General features: G+C 36.4%; 1 protein-coding gene across 2 annotated transcripts in view; it reads right to left on the bottom strand.

The window, feature by feature from the left end:
• Window positions 1-24,912, bottom strand: part of CROT (carnitine O-octanoyltransferase) — a 54,173-nt gene that overhangs the window by 12,902 nt on the left and 16,359 nt on the right. For both annotated transcript variants that reach the window (XM_003822727.4, XM_034964362.3), the window contains exons 7-13: window positions 17,408-17,516; window positions 11,179-11,272; window positions 10,951-11,076; window positions 9,454-9,555; window positions 4,915-4,998; window positions 4,727-4,834; window positions 4,365-4,495 (exon numbers count right to left, since the gene is read on the bottom strand). In XM_003822727.4, the coding sequence (XP_003822775.1) occupies window positions 4,365-4,495; window positions 4,727-4,834; window positions 4,915-4,998; window positions 9,454-9,555; window positions 10,951-11,076; window positions 11,179-11,272; window positions 17,408-17,516 (754 nt within the window). The remainder of the gene's footprint in view (window positions 1-4,364; window positions 4,496-4,726; window positions 4,835-4,914; window positions 4,999-9,453; window positions 9,556-10,950; window positions 11,077-11,178; window positions 11,273-17,407; window positions 17,517-24,912) is intronic.

The raw sequence follows: 24,912 nt of genomic DNA, 5'->3' as shown, positions 1-24,912 counted from the left end.
GCCTATAGGGTAAAAAAATCCTAAAGGCAGCCAGAGACAATGGGTAGAGATGGGGTTAGCAATCCCCAATGAACAAAACTCAGTGATCACTCTTCATCTCAGCCAAAAAAGACACCAAATCAAAGAGGTTGTTCAGCAGTATTACGGTGTAGGAAGCAAGCTCCATGAGTCCATGAGGCTATAAAGCCCTAGCCAGCCTTCCCACACAGCCAGGGTATCCTTTCATTGTAGACACTCCAAGTCCACAACAGTAAGCAATCTGAACTTTTACAAGAGCTCCAAAAGTTAATTTTTTGACAAGATAAACAATATTGACAAATCTGTAGGTAGAATAAGGAAAAAGGAAAAGACTCAAATAAATAAATTCAGAGATGAAAGGAGATATGGTAACCAATACCACAGAAATATAAAGGATCATTAGACACTATTATGAGTAACTATATGCCAACAAATTGGAAAACCTAGAAGGAATGGATAAATTCCTGGACACATACAACCTGAGATTGAAACATAAAGACATAGAAAACCCAAACAGACCAATAACAAGTGATATGATTGAAGCAATAAAAAGTCTCCCATTAAGCAAAAGCTTAGGACCTGATGGCTTCACTGCTGAATTCTAATAAACCTTTAAAAAAAGAACTAATACCAATTATACTCAAACTATTCCAAAAAATTGAAGAGGGCAGAATATTTTCAATCTCATTCTATGAAGACAGCATTATCCTAATACCAAAACCAGAAAAGGACACAACTAAAGAAGTAAACTACAGAGCAGTATCCCAGATGAACACAGATGCAGAAATCCTCAACAAAATATTAGCAAACTGAACTCAACAGCACATTAAAAAGATCACTCACCATGATTAAGTGGGATTCAGATGGTTCAACATATGCAAATTAATAAGCATGATACATCACATCAACAGAATAAAGGACAAAAACCCTATAATCATTTCAATAGATGCTGAAAAGCATTTGATAAAATTAAACATACCTTCATGATAAAAAAAATTTTCAACAAACTCAGTAAAGAAGAAATATACATCAAAACAATAAAAGCCACATATGACAAATCCAGAGCTAACATCATACTGAACATGGAAAAATTGCAAGACTTTCCTCTAAGATCTAGAACATGACAAAGATGCCTACTTTCACCACTTTTATGCAACATAGTATTGGAAGTCCTAGCCAAAGCAATTAGAAAAGAGAATGAAATAAAGAGCACTCAAATTGCAAAGGAAAAAGTCAAATTGTCCTGTCTGCAGATGACATGATCTAATACTTAAGACACCAACAAATAGCCATTAGAGTGATAAACAAATTCAGTAAAGTTGCAAGATATAAAATCAACATATTAAAATCAGTAGCATTTCTATATGCAAAAAGCAAACAATCTGAAAAACAAATCAAGAAAGCAATCCCATTTACAATAGCTACAAAGAATATAAAATACCTAGGAATCAACTGAACCAAAAAAGTAAAAAAATCAATACAAGGAAGACTATAAGACACTGATGAAAGTGAGAGAACACCAAAAAATGGAAAGACAGCCCATGTTCATTAATTAGAAGAATTAATATTGTTAAAATGTCCATCCTACCCAAAGCAATCTACATATTCAATGCAATTCCTATCAAAATACCAACAATATTCTTCACAAAAATAGGAAAAAAAATCCAAAAATTCATATGGAACCACAAAAGACCCAGAATAGCCAATGCAATACCAGGAAAAAAAAAAAAAAAAAAAGCTTGAGGTATCACATTACCGAACTTCAAAATATACCGCAAAACTATAGTAACCAAAACAGCATGTTACTGGCATAAAAACAGACATACAGACCAATGGAACAGAATAGAGAACCCAGAAATAAATCCGTGTATTTACAGGCATCTCCTTTTCAGCAAAGGAAAGGATAGGCTCTTCAATAAATGGCTCCATGAAAACTGAATATCCATATGCAGAAGAATGAAACTGGACCACTATCTCTTACCGTGTACAAAATTCAAATCAAAATGGATTAAAGGCTTAAATATAAGACCTGAAACTATAAAACTACTAAAAGAAAACATTGAGGAAGCTCTGTAAGACACTGAACTGGGCAAATATTTCTTCAGTAATACCCTACAAGCATGGAAGCCAAAGCAGAAATGGACGAATGGGATCATATGAAGTTAAAAAGCTTCTGCACTGCAGAGGAAACAATCAGCAAAGTGAAGAGGCAGCCCACAGAATGGGAGAAAATATCTGCAAACTATCCATCTCCCAAGAAATTAATAATCAGAATATATAAGGAACTTAAAAAACTCAATAGCAACACACAAATTTATCTGATCTAAAATGGACAAATAATCTTTTTTGTTGTTGTTAGACAGCGTCTTGCTCTGTCGCCCAGGCTGGAGTGCAGTGGCACGATCTCAGCTCACTGCAACCTCTGCCTCCCAGGTTCAAGGGATTCTTGTGCCTCAGCCTCCTGAGTAGGTAGAGGTACAGATATGTGCCCCCACATCAGGCTAATTTTTGTATTTTTAGTAGAGACAGGGTTTCGCTATGTTGGCCAGGCTGGTCTCAAACTCCTGACCTCAGGTGATCTGCCCACCTCGGCCTCCCAAATTGCTGGGACTACAGGTGTGAGCCATGCGCCCAGTGACAAATGATCTTAATAGACATTTCTCAAAAGAAGACATACAAACAGCCAACAAGTATATGAAAAATGCTCAACATCACTAATCATCAGGAAATGCAAATTAAAACTACAATGAGACATCACCTCACCCTAGTTAAAAATCACTTTTATCAAAAAGATAGGCAATAACAGATGCTAGCAAAGATGTGGAGAAAAGGGAACCCTCATACATTGTTGGTGGAAATGTAAATTAGTACAGCCACTATGTCAAACAGTCTGAAAGTGCCCACAAAACTAAAAAAAAAAAGAACTACCCTACAATCTGATGATCCCACTGCTAGGTATATATCCAAGAGAAAGGAAATCAATATATCAAAGAGATAGCCACACTCCAATGTTTATTGCAGCACTATTTACAATAGTCAAGATATAGAATCAACCTAAGTGTCCAGCAGATGTATGGATAAAGAAAATGTGGGCCGGGCGTGGTGGCTCACACCTCTAATCCCAGCACTTTGGGAGGCCAAGGCACGCAGATCACCTGAGCTCAGGAGTTAGAGACCAGCCTGGCCAACACGACGAAACCCCATCTCTACTAAAACTATAAAAATTAGCCAGGCCTGGTGGCAGGCACCTGTAATCCCAGCTACTCAGGAGGCTGAGGCAGGGAGAATTGCTTGAACCCAGGAGGTGGAGGTTGCAGGGAACCAAGACCATGCCACTGCACTCCAACCTGGGCGACAGAGCAAGACTCTGACTCAAAAAAAAAAAAAATGTGATATACATACACAATGGAATATTACTCAGCCAAAATAAAAAAAAAAAAAGAATGAAATCCCTTCATTTGCAGCAACATGGGTAAGGCTGGATAACTTTTTGTTAAGTGAAATAAGCCAGAAATAGAAAGACAAATACTGCAGGTTCTCACCTATATATGGGAGTTAAAAAAAATTGATCTCGTGGAAGTAGACAGTAAAATGGTGGTTAACAGAGATTGGGATGAGTAGGGGGGAGAGGAGAATGAAGAGAAGTTAGCTAATGGGTATAATGGTACAGTTAGATGGAATAACTTCTAGTGTTCGATAGCACAGTAGGTTGACTATAGTTAACAATAATTTGTTGTATATTTCAAAATACCAAGAAGAGAAGACTTGGAACATACCCCACACGAAGACATAATAAATGGTTGAGGCAGTGGACATCCCAATTACCGTGATTTGACCATTACACATTTTATGCATGTATCAAAAAAATCACATGTACCTGATAAATATGTTCAATTATAACTTATTTATCAATGAAAAAGCAACATTGAGGGACTTCTACTTCTTCTTAGGATGTATTAAGTCACAAAATTAATGTCGCTCCTATTCTAAAAATGAGTAAAGGCTGGATAATTTATAAAATCACAACTTTTCATGAACCCATCAGAAAACTGACGTTGCAAGAAAACCAAGCGATCTGAATGCCAAAGATGACCAATCCTCTTTCAGATAAGAATAGACACGTCAAAAGTTATCAAGTGGATACTGTGATAAAGTAACAAGGAAAAACTGTGAAACCACCACAGATCAGAAATCTAATACTCTATTGATGGAAGTACAAATAGGACACAGTACCAGCTGGGAAAAAAGTGAGCAAAAATACTGAGGAGTTAGGATGAAATAGCTATAAAAAAAGATATACCCTTGGACTTCAAGACTGTGAAAATAGAAACTGAAATGGTCCTTACTGTCCATGAAGTCTGTAATAGGCCAGCTGAAGTGCAAGCTGAATAAACGTATCCGGGTGAAGCATCTTGTTCTTGGTTAGCTTTTTGCCAAAAGATGTAAAGGCATAAGCCGCAATCTGTAGATCAGATGCCTAACAAGAAGAATTAAATGAGAACGGTGAAAAATCACCTAAGGAGAATACACCAAAGAGAACCAAATTATCACCTGCATTAAAGTAATCACCAGACATAAAGAATTAAAGGTGTTAAAGGCATAATTTTAAAATGTTTTGTGCAGACATGCTTGGATGACAGCCAAATTTTTACATACGGTTGTTAAAAGAAAAAATCATTATTATTTAAGAGAAAAGTGAAAAATATACCTCCCTGAGATACTGGGCTTTAGCTTGGTTGATGTCATTTAAAACTTTCTCATCCACAATGAAAATGAGCTCTTCTGGAAGTGGTATATCTCGTACCTTCTCTGAACCCTGAAAATAGGGAAGACTTAAAAATATTTTATCTATAAAATTATTAGGAGAAAAAAGATGAAATATTTATTCAAACATACCTTCCATCTTCCTTCATTCTGAAAAATTTTCTCATCCACATAATAACTGATGTTCACCATAATCATTGCATCAAAAGGAGCATGCTAAAATGAGAACACACAAGATTTCTGAATACTTTATGTCAACTTAAAACTTGACCCAATATTTTATTTTCACTTTGTGTCCATTCTTAACAGATAATAAAGCATAGAGTCTTCAAATGCCTCACCTCTTGATGATATGATAAGATATAAGATTCCCTACAGTTCAGTAACTGCTATATTTTATTTTTTGGAAAAAAAGTTGTTTAAATTTGGAAGCACCTAGTAGGGCTTCTGGTGGGGCTTGGGGTCATGAGGGTGTATAAAATAACATATAAACAATCTAGATAAATTAATTGCTATTTTTACTAGAAGTCAAAGCAAGTGTATATATGCAACACGAAGATGTTCTGGAATTGTAAGAACAGGGTGGAAAAGCAGATGGGGATGGCAACCTATCTGAAAGCATTTGGGATGGGCATGAACTTCTTTAGGTAAGGACTTAGGCCACTTAGTGAATATTAGAAAGCATAACCATTTTGTGTTTCTTATACATATGAATGTCCCAATGTGATAATTCTCAGTTTAAGAAATGTGGGAAAGATAGGCTGGGTGTTACGGGGCTGTTTCAGGTTTGCCAGGTGTATTTAGAGAAAGAAATTGCAGTTAGTGAATTTTCCCATCATCTATTCTGAAGAACAAAGTTTTTGCCCACATTTTCCCCATGTTCCTTAGATAAGAGTTACATCAGACGGTTCCTTGTGACTGTCACCACTTTACATTAGACACAGATATCATTCATGATCTGAACGTGACACTGCGAGCTTGGGAGGGAAAGAAGGGAAGTATCAAGATATGGGCCCAGTTTCAGAGGAGTAATTAGGTGTCTTAAATGTCACCCTAACACTATAGCTCTGTAGCCTGTATCATGGCCCAGTGGAGCCTATAAACAGGATTTATTGTTACCAACCAGGCAACAACTACATCAGGAAAGGCTCTTGAGGGAGGTCAGGATAAGATGCCTGAGCAGTTTATCTGCCAACAGCAGCACACATGACAAGACTCACAGGTCGCTGACAAACCCATTTTCTAACAGTATCTCACAACTGTGTGGTACTTTACAATTTTACAAAGAATTTTCAGATATTATCAAATATATTGTTTCATTTAGGACAAACAGCATCAGTTTCCAACTATTTTACTGGAGCCAGTAGGAAATAGCAAGAGTGAAGGATGTCTCTTTGAGCTATAATTCTAAGCACCCATCTCCTAATGGAAAGCTAATAATGTCAAAGAAGGTAGAAAATATATAAAATTCCAATGCTATCCTGATGCTTTATTTGTTCATATAATTTTTACCTTTCATTTATTGCACTTACACAGAGGCAATATGTATTTACATAGTGTTTAAGAATGTAGGCTTTGGTTCTGAGTTCAAACTACTTCCTAGCTGGGCAATAGTAAAAAAGTTACTTTGCTTTCTAATTAAACTGCCTCATTTCCCTGTAGAGATAATGCATACATACATACAGATGCTGTGAAAAATGATTTTTATACCACTTACACAGTACTTACCAAGGATCTGGCTCACAGCAATAATTAGTAACTATTGTTATTATTAACTAAAGTTTTTACATGCTTCCTATGCACCCTCTGCAAAGCCTTACAATAAAGCCTATAATATAGAGAAGACAATATAGTTGACTTCAGGTTTATAAAATAGGAGGGAAATGGAATTAATATAATCACAAAAGAACATATTCAAACAATTATAATTATGGACCAGCAACATGGCTTTAGGGTAAAATAAGCTTTATTTTACAGTACATATGCTTATTTTTCTTCTTATTATTATTTTTGGGACAGGGTCTTGTTCTGTTGCCTGGGTGGGAGTGCAGTGGTACAACCATGGCTCACTGCAACCTGGACCTCCTAGGCTCAAGTGATCCTCCCACCTCAGCCTCCCAAGTAGTTGGGAATATAGGTATGCATTACCATGCCCAACTAATTTTTTATTTTTTGTAGAGATGAGGGTCTCACTATGTTGCCCAAGCTGGTGCTGAACTGCTGGAATCAAATCCTCCCACCTTCGTCTCCCAAAGTGCTGGGATTATAGGCATGAGCTCCCATGTTTGGCCTACAGCATATGTATTTCACTAATGATGATTTACAAAGGTTAAACTGCACCCTCTATAATCATCTTAGGTTAGAAGGGAAACCTCCATGGAATTTAATGCAAATTATCAGGTGGAGATAATCAGATCAATTTTATGAATATATGCATGTTAATGCACACACATAAAACATGTCCACACACTATAAAATGCAGTTCAGTTATGCTGAGAGATATGCTCATTATGAGCCCAATATTCTTTATTCAGAGACAGACAAGATTATCAAAATTATTTTCACCTTGAATTTGTGTGAACAGCAGGATACTGGTGCTATTAGTAAAAATCAGTTTAGCAAAAGGTGTTTTTTGATGGTCTTGGGGATGAGGGACGGAAAGCAAGATGAGTTATTCTTGATGAGATTGACTTACTCTTATATAACAATATAACATCCAATTTGAACAATTTAACATATAATGAAACACAACTCTCAAATGAGAATAATAGGTAAAAGCTAGAAAAGTATAGCTGCAAGTTACATATATAACAATAGGTCAATAAAGTGGTCAGAGGGGGAAAAGTGTGATGAATATTAAGGTCAGTTTCAGAATCAGTAGAGAGGAAAATACTGTTAAGAGGAAAGAGGCAGTGTCAAAATATGTATGCAGAGGGTAACCAACTGCAGCAGACAGGTCAAAGAGAAATCAAGGGAAGAAGCCAGGGGGCAGTTAACCACCTTACAAAGGGTAGTTTGCAAGGAATGATAAGGACATAAACCAGACTGAGGAAGGTCAAGGAGAGTCAAATGAGGAGCTGAAGAGAAGAAAACTGAGGCAATTAACAAGAACTATTCTGTCAACAGTAGACTCAAAGGAAGAGTAAAGAGAACATCTTCAAAATGACTTGTGGCAACCTTTCACTGTAGCTCTGATGAGATACTCCAATAGACATTTACTTTCAGTGCCTATTAACCAATCCACCTTGTTCTGAAATAACAGCTACTTTACTGTTCTTTAGGCAACCAAGCACCACTTTGTAGTGGTTTGAATGAGACTGATTCTACCCACTAGATTCCAAGGTTGGGCATGTGACCCAGGCCAAGCTCATCCAAGCACCTGATTCCCCAGGATGGGGACATGAATCACACAGGCCAATCACAACCGATGAGGATTATTCCAGGACTTTTGCTGTAACCATTGGAAACAAAGAAGCTGGCTATTTCCTTTGGGAGTCTATGAAGAAAGCTATGAAGATATGAGAGTGTTGGTACAACAATCACATTGGGCAGTCTACCTAAATATGAGGCCAAACAAAGGAAAGCAGTACCAAAAAATGGGGAGAGATTTCTAATGAAAGCATTTGAACATTGAAGTCAGCTTTACCCAAATTTAGCTAACTCCTTGCCAACAAATATCTTCTTACGCTAACGCTAGTTTGATTTAGGTTTCTATCACCTAAACCTGAATACGGATTAATACAACTACTGAACCCTTTTTTTTTTTTTTTTTGGAGTCAGAGTCTCAGTCTGTTTTGCCAGGCTGAAGTGCACTGGCCCAAACACCATTCATTGCACCCTCAACCTCCCAGGTTCAAGCGATCCTCCTAGACCTCAGCCTCCCAAGTAGCTGGGATCACAGGCGCACAACACCATGTGAGGCTAATTTTTGTATTTTTTGTAGAGACGGGGTTTCATGCCATTGCCCAGACCAGTCTCCATCTCCTGGGCTCAAGTGATTCACCTGCCTTGGCCTCCCAAAGTGCTGGGATTACAGGTATCAGCCATCATACCCAGCCCTAAACCCCTTTATAAGAAATTTTCTTGGTTCATAGACCTCCTGAATGCCTATCAGACAGTTAGTAGACAGCTAGTGAAGATGTCCATGGGAGGGGAACAGAGGAGAAGCAAGAAAAGTTGTTCATTTTTTATGAAAATGGTCAAAATGGTAGTAACTGCCATTTTAATATCCACAGCCTAAATAGTGTTCCAAAGATCATGTGTCATTTTAGGAAAATAGTTACCTAGTTACTAGGTGAATCTTGAACTCTATAAATATATCCATATGCATTGCTCTGTGCATAGAACACATACATAATGCCATATAATACCTTTTGAAATAGGTATTCTCAGCAAGCAGATAATACTGGGTTTTAAGAGCTTATATTACATAAATATTATATGCAAATCCCATTTTGCAGATATAGTACACAACAAACTGTTGGCCTTACTATAGAAGAAAATAACTTGTCCTATACTTTCAATGAGAATTCATAACTAAACTTTTCACCACAGTGCCATAAAACTAAATTACTATTCACTTACACTGTTCCCCAGCACAAGTATTTATGGTTTATTGTCATTAATTTAACCTAAAAGATCAAAAGAGAAAAATTTCAGTAGTTTACTTACATCACAATTACAGCCAAATACTCCATTAGAAAAGGAAATCAAGTTATAGGATTTGTCACCCCAGCGTACTGTTGGATCTCCAATAAGGATGGCTGCAATAATCTAAAATAAATTTAATTTTTCCAAATTAAAAGGGTTTAATATTGGTTTGTAAGAATTTACATCTTAAACACATATATCATCTCACCATTCCTCTTCAGGTCAACCAAATTTAATAAAATCATAATATAGTTATGATCAGCAACACTGATATGTGATATGCAAAGTCAAGAGAGAGTAATTCTGGCCCTGACTTTAGGGGCTTCTCAAAATCTCAAGTTAAGAAAATCCTACCAGAAAAGAAAATGCTGGTACAATATTCATGAATGTTTACAGAACATAGAATTGAGAGGATAAGGGTTTTGTAACTTGAATAGGATAAAAGATCTTGATAAAAGTTTAGTCATTAAAGTCTAGTTAGGAGGAAATATTTTAAGAATTCGTTTCCTACTAAACCTGTTTTTCAAACTGTATACTTTGGCCTATTAATGGATCATGAAATTAACTCAGTGCATCATAATCAATATTCCTTACAAAAAAGGAGAATAAAATAGACTGGAAATATCAGTGTACCTCACAGACAATAAAAGTAATTAGTGCTCTGTGAAACTCCTATTTTATATATGTGTTTGCATGCATATACACATGTATATATAGTGGGCTGCAATCTAAATGTATTTGTAACTAAAAATTGTGGTCAAAAAACTTTGAACAACACTGCATTAAAATACATTCTTCCTTAAAAAGAAGTCAGGTGATTCTCAAAAAAAAAAAAAAATCTCTCTCCTTGCTACAAGGTTTTTCAATCCTTGATATTTTTTCCTATTATTTAATACCGATGAATTCACTATAAAATAATTAAGTATTTTCAAAAGACTATGAGATTTCTAATACAATTACTATCTTTTATTATTTCCTGGGACACAAATGTCACCCTGGGGGTGGCAGGGGAGCATAAAATAAGGCCATATTTACCCTTAACGTCACTGACATCAATGTGTTCAGCAATTAACCAAATGATAAAATAAATGACTTACAAGGGTGACATAATTCTTAGGAGACACAGTCCCAACTATGGTGTCAAGATACACTAGTGCAGGTTATGATTAGGTTCTCATTTCACCTTTGGCAAGAAAAGTTCATTAACCTAGTGCTCTGTGTAAATTTTCTGAGTAGGCAAGCAATGAAAAGGTTGAGCAACACTGATATGTGATATGCAAAGTCATACTTCTTTAAACAAAGTATAATATATAGCTAAACAAACTTAAACAATGTGGCAAGGATTTACCAATTTACTATCTACTTTATAAGCTTCAATTTGGCACAAGTATATTGTATAACTAAGAAAAAGTTTCAAGAGCCTAAATGTAGAAAAAGAAAAAAAACTTCCATGTTCAATAAATATGAGTCTTCCAGAAAAATCTGCAATAAAAAAAAAGAGAGAAGGTAGTTAAGTACCTCAGAATAATCCTCTGGTGTTACATGTGGACTGCTATGCTCCATGGAATATACCAGTAAACTACTCTGAATTTTTTCTAACAAAGCCAAGTTCTCTGGATCAAGACCAATCAGATATTCTCGTGCCTAAAGGGCAAGGAGATGATGATCAAATATTACAACTGAAATACAATACATCAAAAGAGTTTGTTAGAGAAAAGCTTCGTTAAGAAAAGTGTAAATCAGAACCTTAGCCCATCGAGTTCGCTCCTCACTAGTTAATGCTGCAATCCCAGGTCCATCAGGTTCACTATGGCACTTCTTGTGGATATATGTCAGTTGTCTAATGGAAGATGAAAAGAAGATTCAAAAAGAGTACAGGCAGAAAGTAACTACTTTGGCCTTTAAAAGGTCATAACATTGATCAATATTTAAATGTTTGGATATATTACCCAAAGAAACCACTTATGATGCCAATAGATTTCCTACATCACATATTTTTTTAAGTGATTGTGTTCTATTAACACCAAAAGCATATTTGACAATACTTTAATTTCAGTAAATAAATTTAGTTATTGGCTAAATTTAGTTTGGCTGATATATACTTTGGAAATGTGCGTGAACTTCTAGGTTACAAGTAAATATCCTTTTTACTGTAAATATCCTTACAATGGAGAACTTGAAAAATATCCTGGTAATCAATTTCACAAATATAATGTACATCTTATCTAACTAAAATCTATGTGCATATATATTTAACCAGAGGACTTACTGTATACTCAATTAATATTTGTGTTTTACAAAAAAAAAATAGAAATACCATATAATCAGTTTTAAGTATTTTCATATGTGCCACTTTGTTACTTCTAATCATTATATTTTTAAAGACTCTATTAGCTAAGGATAAACTACTCCCCCTCCACAGTATTTTATGCTCCTAGATTGGTGAATTTCATGTATCTTTAAACATACAGCAGATAAATAACCGGGTTCTCCCATAAAGAAATTTTCATCAGTCAAAAATCCAGAGCTTTAATTTACCTCAATTTCATGGCACATGTTAAGAAATTACTTCAATTTAAAAGCTTTCAAGGCTTTCTCAGGAAGTGAGCTAATGTAGCTTAATAAATGGTCAAAAAATGCTACTAGTAGCCATCAGTTCTGACTTCATCATTCAAAATTGGAATTCATCATTTATCTACTGATTTACATACTCTCCTCTGTTTGTTCATTATATCTGTAACACTGATAAAGAAATACATTTCTTGCTGAAAAATTCCCCCCTTTTTATTTGCAAATTAATGGTGTCCTGAGGAACAGAATAAGGGTTTCTTCACCAATCTGCATCTATAGCGAGAGCAACTTGCCTTGCCTCTCTTCCTGCTTACTTTCTTTAGTAACTACTGATTTTGCTCCAATTATAAGTAAAGCTTTTGCAGTTGTGGTTACTAGCATAAACTCTGAATTTCTAAATAAAATCAACCTGTTTCTCTCCATATGGTACTTGTTGCTACCTTTCCCTTACCAACTACCTCAAAGCACGAGTTTTGACTATGAAACTTTTACTTCCTCCCTGAAATGATCATTTTCATGTTCGTTTTACAAGGTGGTCATTATTAGGGAGAAATTACAAAGGAAAGTGTGTTAAACCTGAAATGACATTTTAAGTTTGATAATAAAAGGTCACATAACTGCCCAAATCGCCACCATTAAGAGATACAGATTTGGTAACAAGATAATCCCTCTTTTCCTTTAACTTGGCTAACTATGCACCTGTTTTTCAGCTACACATCTAATTTTTTATACTTCAAATCACAAAGATTTGTATTAAAAATATCTGCATTACAGAATCATATATTTTTTAAAATATTCTATACCCCACACAGTCTGGCTTCTGCTTCATTGCTTTCCATTCACTCTTTAATTTACTGTCCTCGATTTTTGTTCTCCAGTGATTATCTTGAAAGTCACCAATAATGTCCCATTAAGGAAACCTAGTAGCTTTATTTAAGTCTAATTTTCCTCATTATAGAATGTTTGACACTCAGGTATGAATGTTAAAATTATCTTCTTACTTGATTTTTTCACATGGTCCCATTGTCGTCTCCGTACGTCACTGAAGTCTTTTTCATTGACCATTTGTTCTCCTTACACTGCTGAATGTGTCTTTTCCCAAATTTCTGTCACTGGCCTTTCCAAGCTCCTCTTATAAGTTTCTCCCTTGGTAATCTCGTCTACTTCTTTAATAGTTTCAATGATCACCTTTATGTAAGAGGCAACCAACTCTCTAACTTCAACACAATTTTTTCTCTCAATCTCTGTTACCAAAGTTCCAAAAGCTTGTTGGATATCTCTACTTCGATTCCTGCCAACATTTCCAACTAAATGTATATTTAAACATTATCTCCCCCTTCCCACAATTTTTTAAAAAAGATCTTAAAAGATAGTATATGTGTAAATCTTCATGTCCTCAGATTAGGCAATGGTTTCTTAGATACAATTCCAAAAGCACATGTAACAACAAAAAAAGAGATAAAATTGGATTTTGTCAAAATGAAAAATATTGTGCATCAAAAGAGGCCATCAAGAAAGTGAAAAGCCAAGCCTAGGAGATATAATTTGCAAATTATATATCTGTAAAAAGACTTATATCTAAAGAACAATTACAATTCAATAATAAAAAAACAAACTAATTTAAAAATTGGCCAAGTATCTGATTAGACATCTCTCCAAGGAAGATATATACAAATGGCCAAAATGCATGTGAAAAAATCTTTAACATCATTATCAAATATAAACTACCACGAGATCCCACTTTACCCTTACTAGCATCGCTACAATAAAAAAGGCAGACAATAAGTGTTGGTGAAAATGTGGAGAAACTGGAACCCTAATATACTGCACCATTTTGGAAAACTCTCTGGTAGTTTCTCAATAGTTAAACATAGAATTACCATATGACCTGGCAATTCTACCCCTAAAATATACCCAAGAGAAATGAAAACATATGTTTACATGAAAACCTGTATACAATATTCATGGCAGCATTATGAATAATTTACTATTTGTCTATTATTCATAATAGACAAAAAGTAGAAACAACTCAAATGTCCATCAACTGATGAATAGTTAATAAAATGTGACATATCTGTAAAATAGAATGTTATTCAGCAATAAAAAGGAATAAAGTATTCATACATGCCTAAACACGGATGAACCTTGAAAACATTATGCTAAGTGAAAGAAGCTACACACAAAAGGCTACATGTTGTAAGATGCCATTCCTATATTAATAAAATGTATAAAATAGGCACATTTATAGAGGCAGAAAGTAGATTGGTAGTTGTCAGAACTTTTGGGTTTTTTTCAAGGCAAAAACAGAAATCCAGATGTTTATGTAAATTTTCCTGATTTTTAAATAGTGATTCAAATTCTGCTATCCAAGCAAAATAGGTCACAGGCTGAATGCAGCCCATGAAGCACATGTGTTTAATTTCTGGAAGAGTGGCTTTGAATAATCCAATTAATAAGCCTGATCTAATAATTATATGTCAAATTTAAAACACACTAACTAAAACATGTAATGGGAAGACACACAAATATTATCCAAGATACAAAAGCAAATGATTAAAAAGATAAATTTGCCTAAATCAAAATTAAGATTGGACAATTTCCAAAATTTGTTTCAAGTTAACTGGAAGAAAATGTTTGCAACACGCATAATGTATAAAAGATTAATGTAGAGACTATATAAATAATTGCTATAAATCAATAAGGATAAAGTAAAATAGCCAACAGAAAAATAGGCAAAAGTAACTCACAGAAAACACAAATAAATGGCGTATAAACCATATAAAAATGCTCAACCTCACTTGTAATGAGGGATATGCCAATTCGAACAACAATGAAAACCATTTTTCACCTGTCAGTTGACTAGATATAGCTTTTTTTTGTTTTTGTTTTTGTTTTGAGACAGCATCTTGCTCTGTCACCCAGGCTGGAGTGCAGTGGTGTAATCACAGCTCACTGCAGCCTCGACCTCCTGGGCTCAAGTGATCCTCCCACCCCAGCCTTCCAAGTAGCTGGGAGCACTCCCAAGTAGCACTATCATGTCCAGCTAATTTTTTAACTTTTTATAGAGACAGGGTCCCCCTATGTTGCCCAGGCTGGTCTTCAACTCTTGGCCTTAAGTGATCCTCCAGCTTCAGCCTCCCAAAATGTTGCAATTACAGGCATGAGCCACTGTGTCCCCCACTCACCAGATATGTTTTAAGTTTAATAGTACCATGTCAACAATGATTAGGAGAAGTGGGTGTCCTCACATAATACTGGCAGAAAAAACAATGCCACTGTGGATGACAATTTGACTTAGTCAAAAATTTTAAATGTATACATCAGATGATGTGAACATTTCACTTCTAATATCAAACCATAGATATTTTATCCAAATACACAAAGGGGCATGTTTGAAAATGTTAATTATTTGTTATAGCAACAAATGGAAACAACTTTAATGTCATATCATAAAGAAATGGTCACATCAACTATAATATATCCATTTGATGGAATTCTATGTAATAGTTTAAAAGAATAAGGTAGATGTATTTGTACCAATATGGAAAGATTACATTTATTGTTGATTAAAAGAAGCTAACTATAAAAATAACACTATTTTTTAAATGTGCAACTACCCCGTGCCTCATGTCAAACAAAAAAATCAATTAACTCTAGGAAGACTATAAATACAAACGTAAAAGTCAACACAAAATTCTAGAACATAGGAAATTATCTTCTTGGCACTGAGTTAAGGAAAAATTTTTTAAAACAGAACACAAAATGTATAATCTGTATGGTAAAGATTAAAAGATTAATAAACTGGAGTTCATTCAATTAAGAACTTCTGTTCATCAGGAAGATGTGTTTAATAGAACAAAAGATCAATTATAAACATCTTCTACTCTGTGTATTGCAACACACACAACCAAGTAAGAACTCTTACCCAGAATGTATAAGGAACTCCTACAACACTCACACACTAGTAGACATAACTACTTTGGAAAACTGGCATTATCTATTGAAGCTGAACATACACATATCCTATGACTCAGCAAATTCTCTCCTGTGTGTGTTCCAGATAGAAATACATGCATGTGTACATCAAAAGACTTACACAAGGATTTTCACAGCAGCCTTTTTCAAATAATAATGCAAACTGTAAACAACCTAAATGACTGCCCCTGGGAAGGAGTGAAAGTCTGGAAGAGGGATGACGGGAATCTTTGGAGTATTAGAAATGTTCTAATTTTTGACGTGGGTGCAGGTTACATGAATATTTAGTTGTACATTTCTGTGTGCAGTTTTGTACATGTTTGCAATATTTAATAAAACTAATTTAAGTTATAAATAGATATATATACCCAACAATTAGAAAACAATTAGAACAACTGATTCTCTGTTAATGATATTAAAACACTGTTTATTTGGCTGGGTGTGGTGGCTCATGCCTGTAATCCCAGCACTTTGGGAGGCCAAGGCAGGCGGATTATTTAAGGCCAGGAGTTCAAGACCAGCTTGGCCAACACGGCAAAACCTCATCCCTACTAAAAATACAATAATTAGCTGGCCATGGTGGTGCGCACCTATAATCCTAGCTACTTGGGAGGCTGAGGCAGAAGAATCACTTGAACCTGGAATGTGGAGGGTGCAGTGAGCCGAGATTGTGCCTCTGCACTCCAGCCTGGACACAAAGCAAGACTCTGTCTCAAAAAAAAAATTATTTTTTAGAAGTCATTAGGTATGATAATGGTACTAAATGTGTATTTTAAGAGTCCTTCTATTTTAGAGATGTATACTGAAATATCTGTAGTGAAAGGATATTATGTCAGATTATCTTCAGAATAATCCATGGGAAAGTGAGGGAAAAGGCAAAGAGGTATAGTTGAAACAGCATTGACTATGAGTTTATAACTGTTGATGCTAGGAGTTGGTAACTGTTGAAGTTAGGAGATGGGTACACGGGAGTTATCATTATATAATCCCCTATACATTTTGAAATTTTCCATAATATACTTTAAAACATATACATAGAAAATGTATACCATATATATGTATATACATATATAATACATATTATATATTATATATATTTTTAAGCTAGGTATGCATGTAAATTCATTGCAACAGGTATGGAACAATGGAACACACTAAACTAGTAAGAGTGATTAATTCTGGGGCAGGGAATGGAATTGGTAATATATGTAATGTTTTCCTTTTCTCCAAGTGAACATATTTATATATGTCTAGTAAAATTTAAAAATAATTTAAATAAAAAATACAAATAGATTTTTTTTAAAAAAAGCATGCATAAAATTCTTATTTTTCAGCTTACTATCACCTTGAAAGGCAATTCTAAACATGTATATTTTAATTCAAGCAACACCATAAGACCTAATGAAACTCAAGAAAGTAGTCTGAAAACCTGAGAAGCTCTGGCGGGGTGACCAAACATCCTTCATGTATTACATCAAAGACAAAAGCTCGGCCTCGACACAGCACTACAATGTGGTTTGGGGAACGCCCTTCACTCTCTGGAAACAGAAACAGAAAACACAAGACTCAAATCTAAGGTTAAACAGGAGTAAAGATGCATATATCCAATAGAAGAAAAGTAGGCATTCTTCCAGTATTTTATTTATCATATAGGCATCAAATATATCACATAACAAAAATAATGTATTAATGGAATTGCAGTTACTATGATATAAATACATACTCCTGACACTTGTTCCACGTGAGACATCTAGAAATCCATGAGTTTCAAATACCCTGAAAACCACATAAATCCCAAACTACTACAGACCTTTCTAATTTTACTTAGGAACAGAAATGGGAAGGGGAGAAGGAGACCAGTGGAATCTTGGAGGACAGCCATTTGAATTAACAGGTTTCTCTTTTGGATTATTTTAATGTTAATTACTCATCAGGTAATTTAATTGCAGTAATATCTAGCTATGATAACTCAATAAAATAATTTTCCGTAGAAAAGGATACAGTATGCCAGGGGCAAAGGAAAAGAATTTTGTCCAGTCTGGTAACACCTGGTAAGCCACTGACAATGGATTATCTCTGATTTCTTTGGCACACCTTAACTCCCCAAGAACTGTTTGTTTGCTGTAAACCTCAGACTATTCTGATATAACCCCATCTTTAGGTACTTGTCCTTTTGCCAAGGATCTTCTTATGTGATCCCTGCCCCTACCTTCTAAGAAAAGAAAATGGAAAAAGAGGAAGAAAGAGAAGACATACACTGCCGCTTGAAGGAAATATAGTGGTGGGTATTATTTACGGGTCAGTATTAAGTGCTTTACATACATTATCTTATGAAATCTTTTCATCAACTATGAGGAAGAACAGTCTCCTGATAACAATACTCTTTTTTCTCTTATACCTTATTTCCTCAAGACCTAGGGGATGAGATATGTATTTTCCTTGTTCCTCGTGGCTACCTCCAAACCATTTCTTCTTTCTTCCCCTTCAAAAACCTCCAGATCCTTTTACCTCTACGACCACTACTCTTTTATTGCTGTCATCTCCTGACCACACCCCTTTCAAAGTTTAGGGCTGGAAAAGAAAAAAGAAAATAAACCTGATGCCAAATTAATCAATAAATGGTTGGAAAGGGTGAGGGTGGCAGAAGGGTGCTACCTCACAATAAACCTGGCGGATATTTGAGCAGAAAACTGAATGGAGTGAGAAAGTACGCCATGTAAATACCCGCAGAAGTGTTTCAGGCAGAGGAAACAGCAAGCACAAAGGCATTAGAATAAACATGGGTTGATCTGCTTAAAGGAAAACAAGGTCAGTGCAGCTGCGGCAGAGAGAAAAGGGTATAGTGGTAGATAAGGTTGAGACCCGATTATACTGGCCTCAGAAAGTGGTTTCCAGTATGATGGGAAGGAAACCAATGGACGGTTTTAAGCAAGGGAGTGATAATGTGGTCTCACTAAAAAGATCCCTCCAGCTGTTACATGGAGAACAGATTACAAGGGTGAAGAGAAGGTATGCCAAGTTAGGAGGTGACTAAAGTTGTCCAGGTGAGAACAATCTAAGAGAGATGGGATGATGGCTTTGACTGGGGCCTGATACTTGAAGGAGACAAGAGGTGAATTGTTTTCCTTTTAAGATGGAAGATATTACAGACTGGAACAATCAAGTAAAGAAAAAAAACTGATAAGCAGCAGAGAGAGAGGATAATGCAAAAGCAAGTTTCTTGACTAAGCAAGAGGAAGCGGGACTCAGCGCAGATATAGAAGAGTTGACCTTAGGAGTCAGAGGAGTTCATCTGTATTTTAAAAAGAAAAGAAAAGTATATGAATTTGCAGTAACATATTGCAAGGGGGTAGAGAATGGGCAAATATTTGAATCAGTATATTTTCACTGGTTGCAAAAACAAATTACTACTGACTTGGTAGCTTAAAACAACACAAATTTATTATCTTACAGGTCTAAGGACCAGAAATCTGAAATGTGTCTTACTGGGCTAAAACGAAGGTGCCATCAGGGCTATGTTCCTTCTAGAGGCTCTAGAAGAAAATTGGTTTCCTTCCTTTTTCCAGCTTTTAGAGGCTATCCACATTCCTTGGGCTCATGAACCCCTTCTTCCATCTTCAAAGCCATCAAGGGAAGATCATAACCTTCTCATACTGCCATCTCTTTGGTTCTCTCCTTTGCCTCCCTCTTCCATGAATAAGGACCCTTGTGATTATATACTTTGGGCACATGTGAATAATCCAGGATAACATCCCCATTTCAAGGTCAACTGACTAGCAACCTTAATTCCTCTTTACCATGTAACCTAACATATTAACAATTTCAGGGATTAGAAAGTAGACATCTATGGGGGACCATTATTCTGCCCATCACTGAAAGGCTGGTAAATGTCATGATGGGAAGATTGCTCATATCTGTTGTGAAAAACAAGAGTTTGTTAGCTAACAAGAAGGAGAGCGAAAGGCATAAAACAGTCTTCTCTGGAAGTGAAAGAATAAGCTAACCAAGGAAGAGAGCACCGTAGTGCTGGGGGCCAACTTGAGATTTAACTGAGATCATTAAGTAAGTTTTATGGTTTTCTCTGGCCAAGTAAATTGCTAGAGTAGGTATCTTTGATATGTAGAGAAAAGACAAATTAAATTTTAAACGATGTTTAGGTTTTACCACATCAGTACTGGGGAGAGGTAGCAAAGATTTGAATGTGTATGCCTGGGAGTAATGATGGTGAAGAACCAGAAAGAAGTGAAGACGGGGAAGTAGGAATGGAGCCATGAAGAGAGCAGTAGCATCATTAAACTGTAAATCACAATGTGGCCAAAGGAACAGCTGAGTTGGAGTACTGAAAGATGTAGTTTCCTAGAGCTATAAACTGAAGGAAATGAGAGCCTATGGATCGTCTACAATTGAAAGCTAAAATCATCAAGAATATGACTGAGGTAGTAATGGAAAGAAAGACAGGCACTGGAGCTAAAGCAATCAATAGATGAAGGGGAATGGGCAGGAGGAAAGTCACTGCAACAATGTAGTGGTGATATAACCTGAAGGCATTTTTTTTTCCCCAAAAAGGCTAAAATTGTTAAGGAAGAAGGGAAAACAGAAAGGGCAAAGGGAAACAAAAAGGATACCAACACCTCCCACAGGTCCTGTAGTGCTATATAAAAGAAAAAAAAAATTCCCCCTTGAGAGGGTACAGGGGAAGTAGTAAGCTTAATGAATAATCAAGCTTTAGTAACATCTTTTAGAGAAAAGGTTGAGGATATAATGGATTTTGCTGATCGTGAGCTCCAGAAAGTACAGCAGAAGGGTTTGGGGAAGTTGTGAGGGTAGATCAGAGCAATGGGAAATTTGGATCAAATTAGACCATGCACAAATCCGTGAATCCAGCTGACAAGGGATAACATGAGCAGTCTGGGCTTTTTGTGTAAATGTGGTAAACAGGGATGAAAGGTATGACTGAATTAGTCTTAATGCTCTCCTAGGGGGTAGGTAAAAACAAATAAATAAATAACAGGCCAGGTGCTGTGGCTCACACGTGTAATCCCAACACTTTGGGGGCTGAGGCGGGCAGATTGCTTGAGCTCAGGAGTTCAAGACCAGCCTGGGCAACATGGCAAAACTCGGTCTCTACAAAAAATACAAAAATTAGCCAGGTGTGGTGGCATGTGCCTGGTCCCAGCTACTCAGGAGGCGGAAGTGGGAGGACTGCTAGAGCCCAGGAGGTCGAGGTTCCAGTGAGCTGTGATCACACCACAGCATTCCACCCTAGGTGACAGACCAAAAAAAAAAAAAAAAGACAAACAAAAAACAAAAAACTAGTTCTAATTATAGCCTCCTTATTGAGACTAACCTCAGTGGCTTAAATTCTGCCCATCCCATCAACACACATCATTTTTTCAATTTTCTCTCTCTCTTTTTTTTTTTTTTTTGAGATGGAGTCTCACTCTGCCGCCCAGGCCGGAGTGCAGTGGCATGATCTCGGCTCACTGCAGCCTCCCACTCATAAGCTCAAGTGATTCTCCTGCCTCAGCTTCCCGCGTAGCTGGGATTACAGGTGCGAGCCACTGTGCCCAGCTAAATTTTTGTATTTTTAGTAGAGATGGGGTTTCACCATGTTGGCCAGGCTGGTCTCAAATTCCTGACCTCAGGTGATCTGCCCACCTAGGCCTCCCAAAGTGCTGGGATTACAGGCATGAGCCACCAGGCCTGGCCCAATTTTCACTTTACGCATGATAGATTCAATGGCCCCAAATTATTTCTCCCTTACAAAAACTTTAATCCTTCAGCCCCTCTTCCTTTGCACCTGCCCCTCCTGCCCCTCACTGATGCTGAAGAAAAAAAACACAGCATGTCATCTCGTCTAATTTTAAATGCATGAACACACATCTCAAATGGGCACTCAGCAGTGTTCAGTAACTCCATTATTTCCACAGCATGTTTGTTTTTTCCACTTTCCAAAAAGACTATTTCAAACCTCCTTTCTCCTCAAATCATCCACCCCAGTGGATGACCTCAGTTCTTATTTCACTAAAAACATAAGCAATAAAAAGTACCTCCTCATCTTCCTACAACAAAACTGGCCAATCTGTTTGCTTCTAGATTCACACTTTCTGCATTCCCTCCTAATTGCCTCTCTTCTTTGATCCTGTCAAAGACCAACCCCTCCACCTTTCTGCTCTTGATCCTCTTGGCTTTTACCTTCTCAATGACTTTGGCTCCTTATCTTCTCCCCTGCAAGATTATTTTTCCTCCTCTCCTGTAACAATGCCTATGATGTAATATCACAATCTTTAAAAAATTATTTTTGATCTCCCAGTGCACATCAAAACTTTTCTTGCAAGCATTATTTCCAAATGTTACCACCACTTCATCAATCTGCTTTCATCTCTTCCAGCTGGGGTTCCCTCTTCAACTTTCATTAAAACTGCTCTTGTCAAGGGCAACCTCTGTCCACATCATGTTTACATATCCAATGGTCACATTTTTACCTCATTTGACTTCTCAGAAGCATTAAACACTTCCTTCTCTTGGCCTCTGGGAGACCACTGTCCTTGTTTTCCTCCTACTTCCCTTGGTCTCCTTTGCTGGCTCCTCCTCCTCTGATTGGAAAATACAGTATTGAACCTGTGATAAGGATCAGCACTGATCATCTTTACATATGTCCCAAAAGTAACCTTGGCTACTCTTATGGATTTACAATTGCTTTCTATGCCTGGTAGTGATGACTCCTCAGTCTGTAATTTGCAGTCCTGAGCTATTCCCAAAACTACAAATCTTGAATCCAACTGCCTACGTACATTTCCACTTAGATGTCTAAAAGGCATCTTAAATTCAAGACGGTTTAAAGACCACTTGCTTCTCCTCCCTAAATCATCTCCTCCCAATATTTCCCACCTCATGAATCTACCTACGTACCCACCTACCCTGTTAGCTGCTCAAGCCAAATATGTTGAAGTAATCTGATTCCTATTTTTCTCTTATATCTTACAACCAATATATGAATATTCCTGCTAACCCAAAATCCAAAATACATCCAGAGTATAACTTCTCACCACTCCAATGCCATAATCCTAGTACAAGCCATTATCATGACTTACTTGGAATACAAGAACAACTTTCTAATTGACCTCCCTGCTTATAAACTTATCTCACCTCTAAAAGTCTACTCTTCAAACAGTAGGTAGAATGATCTTTTTTAAAGCATAAATCTGGTCACATCATTCTTTTTATCAAAACTCACTAATAGTTTCTGTTCACATTTTAAATGCAAGCCAAAAACCTTACCTTGTTTTATAAAGTACTATATGATCTACCTTCTAGTCACCTTTCCAATCTGGCCATCCAGCTCCCTCCTGTGTACTCTGCTCCATCCATACTGCCCTTTGAACCTGCCAAGTTTATTCCTGCCCAGAGCATTCTGCCCTCAACACGCACAAAAAGTAACAACAACAACAAAAGTGAACTAAACAAAAGAAAGCCAAAAAACTCTGCAGGTTCATCTTATCATTCAGATCCTTGGAGAGGCCTTCCCTGACTATCTAATATAAAATAGCCATGTAGTTACTAATCTTATTTGAACTCTCTGTATATTATTTGCCATGAATTCTGATTTTTTCATGTCTACCTCACACTTTATCCCTATCTCTACATGTCTTCACATGTAAGCCCCAAAATATAATAACTACGTCAGCTTCAATCACCATATCAAGAGATGCATTATTAATGAATCCCCATTTTACAAACTATAACCCAAAAGAGTTACCTTATCTAAGGATATACCTACTAAGCGATAAAGACAATTCAAAAGCAGGTCTATTGATATTAGTTCTCAACTGATATGCATATTTTCTCTTTTTGCTATTGCTCTTCTTACATTAATTTTATCTTGTTCATTTTTTCCATTCATATTTGCACATTAAACTTTAGACCATGCATAACTCAGTTTCCCTAATCTTTTAATTGTTTCACTGGTAACATCAAGGTAAATATATGTGGGCTTGAGGACATTAACTATCTCAAGCATGTAAAGAAGTTTACAAAGAAGAGTTGAGTTCTACATGAAAGTAAGCTCATACCCCTCATACTATGAGCATGATTGGCTATAAATATTTTACTTTTAAATAACATTTTATGTAAGAAAAAAATCCATTCACAATTATACTCTTCAGTAAGTGTAAACTGTGAAAAAAACAGTTACCACAGCAGAATTTTCCATTTCAAGATAAGCTAGGACACCAAGCAGAAACTGCCATTAAACTGCCAGTTTAAAAAAAAAATTGATGAGTCAATCTGAACTCATGTGTCTCTAAGAAGAGTGACTCCAAGCTGGGCATGGTGGCCCATGCCTGTAATCTCAGCACTTCTGGAGGCTGAGGCGGACAGACTGCTTGAGCCCAGGAGTTCGAGACTAGCCTGGGCATCATGGTGAAACTCCATCTCTATAAAAAATACACAATTAGCCAGGTATGGCAGTGCCTGCCTATAGTCCCAGCCACTCAGGAGGCTGAGGCAGGAGGACCACTTGTGCCCAGGAGGTGGAGGTTGCAGTGAGCTGAGATCGCAACCTGGGCAACAGAGTGAGACCCTGTCTCAAACAAAATGAAAAAAAAAAAAAGGAAGAGTGACTCCAGGCTTTTACCTCATATAAGGTGGAGGGACAAGCAGACTCACAGGGAGACTGTGGCATGATAAGCACATATAAGCAAACACTCAAAAAGACAATTCAGGTAATAAAAAATGAGGGTAGAAAGAGAAGCATCCAGATCATATGTTTCAGGATTTTCTTAATACTCTGATTCTACTCTTCAAGTAAACTTTAAACTTTCAAATGATGAAATATAAGCATCAGGTTTGTGTTGAACCATGTAAGATACATTTAGAAAATCCGTTCCCATAAATTACATCTAATCAGAATGATTCAAATATAAGGCTCACAGA

This window comes from Pan paniscus, chromosome 6 (genome assembly GCF_029289425.2).
Source record: "Pan paniscus chromosome 6, NHGRI_mPanPan1-v2.0_pri, whole genome shotgun sequence".
NCBI classification, from domain to species: domain Eukaryota; kingdom Metazoa; phylum Chordata; class Mammalia; order Primates; family Hominidae; genus Pan; species Pan paniscus.
This window is presented reverse-complemented; position numbering and strand designations above follow the sequence as displayed.